The sequence below is a fragment of the Mixophyes fleayi genome, chromosome 5, assembly GCF_038048845.1.
Source record: "Mixophyes fleayi isolate aMixFle1 chromosome 5, aMixFle1.hap1, whole genome shotgun sequence".
Classification (NCBI taxonomy): Eukaryota; Metazoa; Chordata; class Amphibia; order Anura; family Limnodynastidae; genus Mixophyes; species Mixophyes fleayi.
The window spans coordinates 58,005,613-58,018,411 of NC_134406.1; the positions used below are offsets into that span (position 1 = coordinate 58,005,613).

Consider the following 12,799-nt stretch of genomic DNA (forward strand, 5'->3'; position numbering starts at 1 on the left):
TATGACTGGCCGTCCGTTTAAGAAATGTCTACTCGGACATGTGGGAAATATAAGAAACGCCAAAAGAGATCAAACTAATCTAAAAGTTCTAACTACAGTAGCTAGGAATTTCCTACAATTTCATGTCAGTAATCCAAAATTAATGCAAGCGTTTGCAATGGAGAAGGTACACATGTGGATCAGAGGAGGAGATCTCCAAAAAGAATTACCGTACTTAAAAGAGAAGTGAGACAGATATTTATGATGGTTAGTATGATCCCATATGGCTTTGATGACCATAACAACTATCTTATTTATTTATAAAAATTATAAGATCATATCTATAATAATACTGTTATTTGATAAGATAAAAATTCCTTTTTTGTAAGGATAACACTTTTATAAATAATAATGGAGTTATTATATCTGATCTCTAACAATAATATTTTTTCTGTGATTCCCTACCTCCAATACATACCCCTCTTAGAATGGTCACATAATGATTATTAAAAAGTCACTAAAATGCAAGATGCACACTTATCTTTATTATTATTTTGGTCAGATAATGTATATACTAATAAGTCATTAAAAAATGCAAGATGCACATTCATCTTTATTATTATTATTCACAAGTAACACATTTATTTTATTTTATTTATTTTTCAATTGTATTTGGTTCACTTAATGAATTAATTTACAATTAATCACCATTAGTTATTTTTTGTCACAAACTTAATGAGTATGTACAGTTATACTCTCATCAATATTACTTCACACATTTATCACTTATCTTCATTATGTTGCATCCTTATATTTTTAATTTATTTGTATTCAGGGAATACTAGGAAATTCAGAGAATAGATCATTTATATAATATGATAATTAGCATTCTTAGAATAAACAGTACAATTAATTTTTCTAATAAATATACTATGAATTGATTCACTTTTGTACGATACTGTATTTATCTCATATAGATCAATTTAGGGTTATAAGAACTATATCCCAGTTATTACATCTGTCTCTTTTGATTATGACATAAGATTAATACTCCTCGTTCCCCCTATATATAGATATAGCAGATGCAGACCTTTGATTTAATACACTGCTATTCCCTTGTCCCGATCCTCTACTATTTGAGATGAACCAATGAGAACATAAGAACGGTGTGACTCATGACAAATGAGAATAACATTGGCTAGTCAAACTGCCAATCACTCTAACAGCTATGCCATCTGATTAGTCCACTTGCAGTGATGTCAGGCTGGGGGTGTGTTCTTTGAGTATAAATAACCTGTCAGAACAGAACTTCGGCTTGCCTTGAGAAAGTAACTAAGCGAAACGCGCGTCGGCGTTTGCTTTCATTTGTCTCATTACTCCACTCGATATATAACATAGAGCCACATTTAAAATTTTTATAGGTAGCTAGCAATACACTTTTTTAAAATTAGCCTGATACTGTATTTTGGATCACCATTATGGCTCCTTAAAAACCAATAAGAGTGCTTTATTGATATAACATTATATATTATATACATTATATATTGATATAGCATTATACCTAATAAGTATACTGATATATGCTACTTCAAGAGAGCCTATTTCGAGCACCTGTTACAGACCTGATTTATGGGTCTTAGATCCATAAAAATAGATAGCAGCTATCTACTTAACTGCTTTCTATAGGGGCATGAGATACAAATATGCAGCTAATACCTATTTATTAAGAACTATTATTCAATGAAGCTCAATGCAAATGTTTCTCCATAGTCCTCAATTTGTATTATATTAATAGATATTGTGCCTCCTTTATGGAAGATATTTGAATTTATTTCTGCTTATTAACTAGGGATCTAAAAACTCTTATATTGGAAGTACATTTTGTAAAATACACTCCTTTATGAAAGCCATTTGAGTCTATTTCCGCTAAAGACTCTCATTTTAGAGGTATACTTGTATATTTTGGGCTTGGATTACCATATATGGACAATGTATTAAACTAAGTGTAGTAAATAATTTTGCACAAATAAAAGGCTTTATTATACTTTATTAATGAGAAAATGAAACAGTTGCAGTGTCACACTGCAATTTTATATCACTCATAATGTCAACACTATATACACACTATGTTTGTTTTTAACCTTATTTCGCTACTTTACTATGTACCAGGTTATTACTAATATTTTTTAACATATACCAATAAAATCTGAATAATTGTATATTCTCAATGCATCCTGGAGTGCCTTGATGTACACTTCTTTTTTCCAGTCCTTTAGTAACTTAATATGTGTTCAGGTGCACCCTCTAATTAATAAATAATACTGATACTTTAAATATAATGGGATGATAATATTTCAATAAAGGGGGTGTATTACACTATTACCTAGTGCGGTTATCTCATTCTTTGACAGTTTGCTTTATGGGCACGTCAGGAGGAACATGGATATATTTAGTCTGTCATATTCCAGCAATGAAACTTTTGCATAATAAAACGCTCATCAAGTCAAGAATTATAAAATCACTGTAGCAAAGGATGTATAAAAAACTCTGTTGTCCACATTTTACACACATGAAGGTAACAAAATGGAAAGCCTGAGGCGTGGAGAGGCCAAAGACGGAGTGTGAATCTACATATTCTCCTAGCAGCACGGTAGCTAAGTGGTTAGCACTTCTGCCTCACAGCACTGGGGTCATGAGTTCAATTCCCGACCATGTCCTTATCTGTGAGGAGTTTGTATGTTCTCCCTGTGTTTGTGTGGGTTTCCTCCGGGTGCTCCGGTTTCCTCCCACATTCCAAAACCTACTAGTAGGTTTATTGGTTGCTATCAAATTAACCCTAGTCTGTGTGTGTGTGTGTTAGAAAATTTAGACTGTAAGCTCCAATGGGGCAGGGACTGAATGAGTTCTCTGTACAGCGCTGCGGAATTAGTGGCGCTATATAAATAAATGGTGATGATATATCTCAATTTGAGGGTCTTGAAGAAACATCCTGGTTTCGTACAAAAGTGATTGGTGAAAACATTCTCTAAGCTGTACCCACAGTGGAAAAGGCAGTATGTTGATATAGCTCTCCCAAGTTTCAAAAAACTTAGGGGTTAGTGTGCCCTTGTGTAATGACGCTTCCAACCAATCCATTCGCAGGAGGAAAAACATTTTTTCCCTGAACATATCTAGTGTAGGGAGGGCGAGTTCTGTACCCACATATGAAGAATGGTTTCCCTGGCCGCAGCAGAGATTGCCATTAGCATCTTTTTCCTCGGCAATACATTTTAATGATACTTACTGCTTCTCATGAGCCATCAATGATAAATAGACCCCCAAGATTGAAAAGAATATTAAACTGGAAGCAAACAGGACAAATATTAGAGATAAATGGTTCAGATTCAGGTTAATTCATCATATTTAAGTAACTGAGTTTATTTTCGGATTGAATCTGCATTTACTGCACTCCTTGGATCTGAAAGTGCGGAGAACCATAATTTTCACATGATGTTGGAATCTTGAAAGCATTTGACTTGGCCTGTTATATATACCACTTGCTGTTATAATGTCTTCAGGAGAACAGACGAAGAAAAAACACAGGTAAAACACCCCAACAAATTGCCATTAATCAATACAAAACATTGAACACAATTGATGCGATTTAATATATAGGGTTTCAGCGTTTATAGTATATAAGAGTTCATTTTCGTCTGCAATACTAGACAGATGAACGCTCTAGTAGCAAGCATAACCTTAAAGCACTTGCCACTTTTAACACATTTGTGACCATCTTGCTCACCTTTTTAAAAAATGCTCACAAAACATGGCTTTTAGGAATTCACAGGAATACAAGGTGATGTTGTAGTAAAAACGATATGGAGTTTATTGCAGTTCACTGCATATAATGATGGTCAGAGCACAAACATACTGGATATTGCAGTAATCAAAAGAAGACAGGTGAAAATACGACTATGAGGTAGTGCAGAGATGAGTCACAGCCAAATAATGCAGAAATATAACCAAATTTTTGTGGCATCGAAAAAATATAAGTCTTTGTGGCAATGCAGGAATATAACACTGTCTTTACTGCAAATGCCTCGCAGTGAGAGCAATGATAATTACCGAGGTCTATGCCTGGGGACACTGTGTAGAGCTATGTAAACAGTGTGCAGATGCAAATCCAGCTATTGGAAACCAGCAGACTATAAGTTGCAAAGCCAGGTATCAGTAACCAGGAGAAAATAAGTTGTAAAGGCATGTATCAGAAAATAGGAGACTGCTGAATACAAAGCCAGTAACTATTTGATGCAAGGTCAGAAGCACACAGGAAACAGAAACAGGAACCAGGAAGCTAGTGTGTAATGCTATCACCGGCAATGAGTGCAGGACAGGTGATAGCTTATAAAGTCCAGCATTCCAATCAGCACTCAGAGCGAGATACAGATGAACTTCATAGCACGGCTATAATTAATTTTAAGAAAAGGTATTAAAGTTGGCTGTAAAATAAGATCCTTATGTAGGATATTCCAGAATGTAGAAATAATACATGTCTCTGTTTTGTATTATACTTCGTGTTATATCTCAGTTTGAAGTCTTCTGTTTTGGATAGTTTTTTTAAATAAACTACCGTATATACTCGAGTATAAGTTGACCCGAATATAAGCCGAGGCACTTAATTTTACCACAAAAAACTGGGAAAACTTATTGACTCGAGTATAAGCCTAGGGTGGGAAATGCAGCAGCTACTGGTAAGTTTCAAAAATAAAAACAGTGCTGGATATCGTTAACACTGGGCTCCCAATAATACAAACGTGAGGTTGTAAATGAATATATCAAAATTTATTGTTATTAAACATCAATAAAATTTTATAAGTACATAATATATACCCATATCCTAATAAATTGTACACAAATGGTTAAACTAAATCCTCTGCACTTGGTATCAAGCCTAATAGGTGAACACAAATATAAATAACATTCACTAAAGACAACTCAGATCATTAATATATAAATCAATGAGACAGTCTGTGGATACTAAATACATGTGCCAGTTAAGTTTATTCGCCTTTAGAAGGTGATGAGCAGTTACTCCTAAGTGTTCAGAACAGTACAGTAATTTAGGCTTTAGTAATGCAAAAGATGCTGCACATACACTAAATAGAATTTGATATAATAGCTCAGATAAAGATAAGTTTGATTTTGTTTGCGGGAAGAAACATTTTAACAGAACAATACAATTTGCTTTGTGTGATTTAACCCTTATTATACTTGAAGTTTGGGATGTTTTTAGACTTTTCAATGATTTCACAGTTATGCAAAAGAATCTTCAGACACTTATTAATAGGTGACAAAAAATGAAAATATTGGACTTTATAAAACTGCTGCAAATAATTGCAGTGGACAAGTCAGGGTACTCACATGTGTCTCTGACCAGCGGGGCTAGATGGAAATGTCCCGGTCTTTAGCTTTGACTGACAGGCTCCTTTTCATTTAACTTTATTGTTCCATGTGCAATGAACACACAAAAACGGGCTACAATAAAATGGTGGCTGACAGTGATCCACAGAGGCTGCAGATGCCTGCAGATGAGCGGGGGAGACTGGAAAACGGAGACCAGGTAAGTGGGACTCGAGTATAAGCAGAGGGGGGCTTTTTTCAGCACAAAAAATGTGCTGATAAACTCGGCTTACACACGAGTATATACGGTAATTTGCTTTTCATCCTCAATTTGTTTTTTCTTATAGTTATCATTTCTTTACCGTCATATCCTTTATCAACAAACTGCTTGGCTAAAAAGTCAGCTTGCTCATTATATCGGCTACCAATAGTGCAGTTTCTTCTAACTCATATGACATGGCTCTTGGGGATGTTTTTGGGTAGACAATTAGCAGGTGAAAATGTGTTAAACAGTCCAGTTTTAAAGTGTGATTGCTTTCTTAAGAACATACTGGTGAGGTTTAAATCTATAAAGAAAATAAATTAAGAATGGAAAATATGAAGTTTAAGAAATTGTTCAAACAATATAAACATATTTAGATTATCCAATGTATCATTACATACAAACATAGCTCTATAAATATTTACCATATATGTGTATAGTGAGAGAAGGTATAATTTAACATATTTTTCCTAGGAATAAATTGTCTGGACTGGGAGGCAGAGTAGCTCCCATCGTTACAGTCTGACATTAAAAGGAGTTATTAAATTTAAAATAATTATGAGGTAAAAGGGATTTAGTTCTATCTAATATATATCTGTGCAATCACCATTAGAGTATTGATCGTTCAGAATTGTATACAAGGACTGAACATCACAAGATGTAAATAAGATTGCCTGATAGTCCGTTCAGAAATTGAAAGGACATTTGAATAATTCAGAAAATTATTGAAAATTTGAAATAATATTTAGTTATGTTTAGTTATTTCAATAGGTTTTGCAATTTATTTATCTGCCTAATCCAATAGCCAGTTTTGCAATTCAGATAATGTGATATTGCCATTTCTCATCTATTGCAAGCAGCACGGTGGCGTAGTGGTTAGCACTTCTGCCTTACAGCACTGGGGTCATGAGTTCAATTCCTGACCATGGTCTTATTTGTGTGGAGTTTGTATGTTCTCCCTGTTTTTGCGTGGGTTTTCTCCGGGTGCTCCGGTTTCCTCCCACACTCCAAAAACATACTGGTAGGTTATTGGCTGCTAACAAAATTGACACTAGTCTGTGTGTGTATGTGAATTTAGACTGTAAGCCCCAATGGGGCAGGGACTGATGTGAGTGAGTTCTCTGTACAGCGCTGCGGAATTAGTTGCGCTATATAAATAAGTGGGGATGATGATTGCACCACCAACACAACAAGTACATATATGTTATTTCTACTTAAAAACTTGCCATTGCTGTTTAAAGCCTAACTTTACTATGTACACATCTGAACTTCAATAAAAATGTTTATAGAAAGAAATAATGTTAATAAATTGTAAGCTTTGGATCTCCAGTTAACTACTCCTAAAAGGTTTTATTATTTAGCAAGCCAAGGTATCCTGTCACCTTTATCTGCTTCCTTGATCAGATTGGTGAAAACAAGCACTAATATTATAACCAGACTTTTTTTTTTTTTTTTTTTAATGTATGTGTGGGGTAGCAATAACAGTTGAAAATTTAGATTGTTGATCATCTCTAAACGACTTCTATGTAAAGCGTTATTTGAGATATTCATATCCCATTTTGTTAATTTTCTTATGAAAAAAATAAAGATCACAGAATAGGTAACATCTGTACATGATTAGTGGAACACATTTAAGCCACTTATTAATCAGTTATAGCAGTATTACAGTAAGTAGTGTGTCACACAAATTGAATACAACAAGATCCTGGATTAAACAGTTAAGATAGTGGTTTTGTTTGAGGGTTTTTTCCTCTTCCCTATGTGCATCTAGGCTTCCTTTACATGAAACAAGGAATGTCTGGATCTAAAGGTTTCTTTTGAGAGAAAAAAAAAAAATTAAATTTAACCAGTGCACTCCAAACTTTTTCAGTTCAAGGCACCCTTAGTGTCTTCAAAATTTTCTCAAGGCACCCCTAAGCCAAAATAATTACTAAATAGTCCCCTGCTTTGCTTACCACTGGCCCTGGCCGAGGCACCCCTGTGAGATCTCCAAGGCACCCCAGGGAGCCTAGGCGCACAGTTTGGGAACCATTGGTATAAACAAAATTTAAATATTGTGTAGCAGATACAGTAGATATGGCACCATGCACAGATGAAAATTTGTGTATGGTCACTGGAGTCCAGAAACTGACCAAGCAGAGGTGACAGGTAGTTAATCGACTGATTATGTGGACATGTCAGATATCATCATCACCATTTATACGGTGCCACAAATTCTGCAGCTCTGTACAGAGAACTCATTCACATCAGTCCCTGCCCCATTGGAGCTTACAGTCTAAATTCCCTAACACACACAGACAGAGAGAGACACTAGGGTCAATTTTAATAGCAGCCAATTAACTTACTAGTATGTTTTTGGTGTGGTAGGAAACCGGAGCAGCCGGAGAAAACCCACGCAAACACAGGGAGAAAACATACAAACTCCTCACAGATAAGGCCATGGTCAGGAATTGAACTCATGACCCCAGCACTGTGAGGCAGAAGTGCTAACCACTTAGCCACCGTGCTGCCTCAAATATTGCAAATCAGGTAAATATTGTGGAAGGAATCCTTGCTGGTGGTGAGCAAGGCAATTACATGTTGGAGTATGTTTATTTTTGGTGGCAATGGGTGTGCGTGTGTAGAAAAGGAGTAGAAATATAGTGCGATAATTATTGCAATTTTTTTTGTGGGGGGGGGGGGGGGGGGGGGGAATGGAATTACCTCAACATGTTAATTGATAAAGCCTCTATAAATCCTTGATACTCAGTGTTTTAGGAACAGTGCTCCCCTCTAAGTTTAACATTTTGAGAAGGCTGAAAGAGCACACTGCCAGTGCATTATTCCAGTTAGACATGAATGTGTGTGTAGGGGACTTTGTGTTAAACCTCTAGAAATAATGGTTTTGTCCAAGTATTGATTCAAAGTAGGCATGTGCCATCAGCATTTCATTTTCAAACAATTTTACAATTGTATAGTTTGGAAGCCACATTTAAAGATCTTAATATAAATGAACATCTTTTAAATGCTAAAATTCTAATTAATATCTCCTTAGTGTACACACATGTATCCAATTGTAACGGCGCTTACCGATGTCAGCACCAATTCTCCGCTTCATGCTGCCGCACTTCCGGGTAGGTCCCGGCGGCAGGTCAGCTGATCTGGGCGGGGAATTCAAAAATCCTATTTCAGGGCTGCTCTGACACACTGTCTGTGTCAGAGCAACGTGTTACCTGTATCTGGCTGCACTTCCTGTGTTTGGTCTCCCTGGTGTTCTCCCTTGTTTCTTCCGATTCCTGTGTACCGAACCAGCTACACTCCAGACTACTCTTCTGCCTTAACCCTGGTACTGCATAACGGACGGATCTCTGTGTACCGAACCAGCTATTCTGGACTACGCTTCTGCTCCTGGGGCTGAACAGCGGATTGATTCATGCACTGCACCTGTTCCTACTCCAGACTACTACCTTCTGAATATACGGTTAGTGATTCCACTTATTAATTTCCCTGTGGATCTGACCATGTCTCTACATGTCCATCTCATAGAACTCTTTCCTTACGTCAGTAGGCTAAACCTGGGGGCCGCGACCTGCGGTTCTCCGGCAGCAAAACCCACCCTGCCTTGCGGCGGTTCTTGAAGACCGGGAGGGCCGTTGGACTCCGCGCCCTAGGAAGGCCGGCGTAAATACTGACTAAGGTAATCTTGAAACCTAACACCAATAAGGTGGAATGAGGGTTTGCAGCAAGGATTATAAAACTGGCAGAAGACAAAGTATGTAGGGGATTAAATAAGCACATTAGATCACTACACTCCCCAAAACAGAATTTGTATACACAAGTAAAAAAAAACAAAAAAAAAACACGACAATAAAGATTTAGAGAGACTTATGAGTCAATACTTTGGCACTCACTGGACCTGGTTAGTAAATCAGACACATCACATCTCATCCTGCCCCAAATGATGTCAAGGGATAGATGACATTAGGCCACACCCCTGTGAGGACTATCACACCTCAATTAAATTAACAGGCCAATCTTAGGAAGTGTAAGGTAATGGAGGATAAAGCAAATGGAAGTGTACCAAACAGCTGTGCAAGCAGACATCCTTGCACCATCATAGAAACTATGTACAAGTTTTCTTTGTTTGTTTTTTTAACACATTCACCTTTAAATGGCTAGATTACATACAAAACTATAGTTTAAGTCAAAATAAGTTTCAATGAAGAATCAGCTACAGCTTATACACACACACTATAGAATATATTAAAAACTTAAGAAAAGTTTTGTGAACAGAATTTTATTTGTCTGACAACCTTAGTATCAGCACATTATATCTTGATCCACAAAGCAAAACTGAAGTCTTACATGGCCAAATTCATTTCAATGATCTTTCATTCATTAACTTTACATTTGTTGGCTGATGAGACAATCAAATATAGGTATGGACAGTACAAATAAAAATATATAAAATTTAAAAGCATCTCATCACAAGCAATCCCTCCTTGAAATAAATAAGGCAACAGATAAAGATATTAACAGGAACAACAGCTTTTTAGATACGCTATCAAGTCTTGTCTCTCGCCCTTCTTCTTGATTCCAGCAAAGATCATCTTTGTCCCAGGGATGTACTTTTTGGGGTTTTCCAGGTATTCCATCAGGGTATCCTCATTCCAGATAATACCTATAAAAAGACATGCCACATAATGAACACTCAATTGTTTATCTGGGTAGAAAACAAGCAATATATCAAAGTTACACCCTGACTGGTACTGCTCATCAGTATACCCCAGGACATTAGATCTGGTTGGTTGACCTAAATGAATATACATATTTAATATGGTCACCTGAGGTGAGCCATCGCATTGCATGGGGTCCAGTTCATGTGATTGCTCAGTTATCAAACAGTCCCAACAAACATACAAGGTCAGATGTTGATCAGGATTGCTAGTCTTTTCAGCAAATACAGCAGTGTTGGCTAACCTGTGACACTCCAGGTGTTGTGAAACTACAAGTCCCAGCATACCCTTCCAGCAATAAGCTGCTATACATTTGCAAAGCATGCTGGGACTTGTAGTTTCACAACATCTGCAGTTAGCCAACACTGCCATACAGTGATATACCAGTGTGGGTTTGAACAACCAAACTTTCTGTGCAGAAAGTTTCAGGTGGTTATCAGAACAGGTTCACATAGGAAGTAGAACTTGAAATCTCAAGTTTTGACATGTGCACTACAAATGGCTCTTAAAGGTGCTTTGTATTCTAAGTTTAAGGAACACCCAAAACATACATATGCAATAAGACCCTGCTATACAACAAGGACACCCAAGCTTTAGATCACACCGGAAAGATAGTTAGTTGGTGCGGCCTGCCATAAAGAGTGACAAACGCATTCACAACTATGTATTTTTGTTAAACTGTTCTAGAGAAACAAACGCATGCTGGGGGTAGAGGGCTAGCAGGCATATAGCTTAAATAATGAAAGCCATTCATTGTATAAATGTGGCCACTTACCCTTGTTTTTGTTAGCATCAGTGTAACTAAATCCATCTGCCTGACCAGTCTTGCGGCCAAACAGCCCATACAGGTTAGGACCAACCTTGTGCTTGCCTCCTTTTTCACAAGTATGGCACTGGGAACATTTCTGGACAAAGACCTTCTTTCCCTTTTCACAGTCTCCCATTGTTAAATTCTAAAAAGGAGGAAGACATTTTAAATATATTACACATTATGCAGCATCCACAAAACTAGTAGAGTTAATTCAACATCTTATACAAGACAGTTAAAGTATAATAAAGCCATATCAAATATTAAAATACCATTTTGCATAAAACACAGTAGACCACATACAAAACTAGAAAGTATTATCACTCCTTCCCCACCAAAGGCAGACATTGCTCTCCATCCCCCACAAGATACATTTCACAGTAAAGATCTCAATAGCACAAAGTAGCATTGACCTATATGACCTTCTGAAGAGCATTACAAGAACAGCACTTACAGCAGACCCACACATTAGAGAAGAAGATAATGTAGTAAGACAAATGACTAAACCCTTGTAATGTACAGCTTAGATTTAATATTTTAACTCAAAACAGGTCTAATTATATTGTTACATTGAATGATTTATGATCAGAGAACATGCAATATTGAACGGATGACAACATATCTTAATTGTAAGGAAGAACTTAGAAAGCTCACAGCATTATACAACGCAAAATACAGCACGGGCCATTCACAAACAATGATCCAAGGTACAAGTCTACACTAGAAGCAGTGGAGCAATCACTCCAACCCGGCTAGGACCTACTAGATAAGGGAAGTTACCTAGTAGGTCCTTGCCGGGTGCCGGCTGTGGGGGAACCTTGGAGACAACCACACAGAACAAGGTCAGGAGAAGTATACTAGATTACGGCTATAATTATCTATAATCGGGATAAATCACACAAAGGACATAATGAAACAACAGGATGCCCCATCTCTTACCGTATAGCCGTCTCCCGCTTGCTCTGCACCGGTGCGCACTGTGATCACTCTGCTCTCAAGGACACGCCGAACCAAGCCCTTTGTAACCGGTGTCTGTGCAACCAATCTTACGTCTCACGTACAACGTCATGCAATCCTCCGCCCACAACGCATGTGATCGAATCAGTGCCACGGTTTCCGCTTCTTTCTGGGAAGTGCCTGTCTAGCATGTTAGTTTGCACAGGACGTGGGCGAAGGAGGGTCACAGAGCCCAGCCCCTACAAGAAATATGACAGCACGTATGCGGTGGTGTATGACGTCAGCAAGGACAAGTCTATCTAAGGAACTGCTGGCAGAGATGGCGGAGAGCGTCATGTGACTCATGTGTGCGCATGTGCGGCATTAACTCATTGTTGGCTGTTCTGTTGTATGTAATGCATGCAGAACCTTTGATCCACATGTGCTGTATGCCTGACATACAATACATCCTATACATTAGTGGACTCAATTATTTAAAATACAATACAGTGTCAGATTAGAGTTAATTAGCTGATTCCATATAAAATGTTTTTTTTTTGTACTTCAGCATTCTTTGTTATTTGAAAGTTTTGCCCTTTGTTAACAAAGGTCACAAGAAGTAACCATTCCTCCTTCATGTACTCTACTATACAAGACACTGCAGGATACACCCACTACTTACGTGGAGTAAAAATTCGCAAAAGAACAGAAAAAAAACTG

The 12,799-nt window shown here is 37.3% G+C and overlaps 1 protein-coding gene across 1 annotated transcript; it reads right to left on the minus strand.

Annotated features, from left to right (window-relative positions):
• Positions 1 to 9,880: 9,880 nt before the first annotated feature.
• CYCS (cytochrome c, somatic) lies at positions 9,881 to 12,227 on the minus strand. Its single transcript, XM_075212249.1, has 3 exons — positions 12,083 to 12,227; positions 11,111 to 11,288; positions 9,881 to 10,280 (listed from the first exon to the last, which is right to left on the minus strand). Exons 2-3 carry the CDS (start codon positions 11,277 to 11,279, stop codon positions 10,132 to 10,134), a joined length of 318 nt encoding a protein of 105 aa, XP_075068350.1. The 5' UTR covers positions 11,280 to 11,288; positions 12,083 to 12,227; the 3' UTR covers positions 9,881 to 10,131.
• Positions 12,228 to 12,799: the final 572 nt, after the last annotated feature.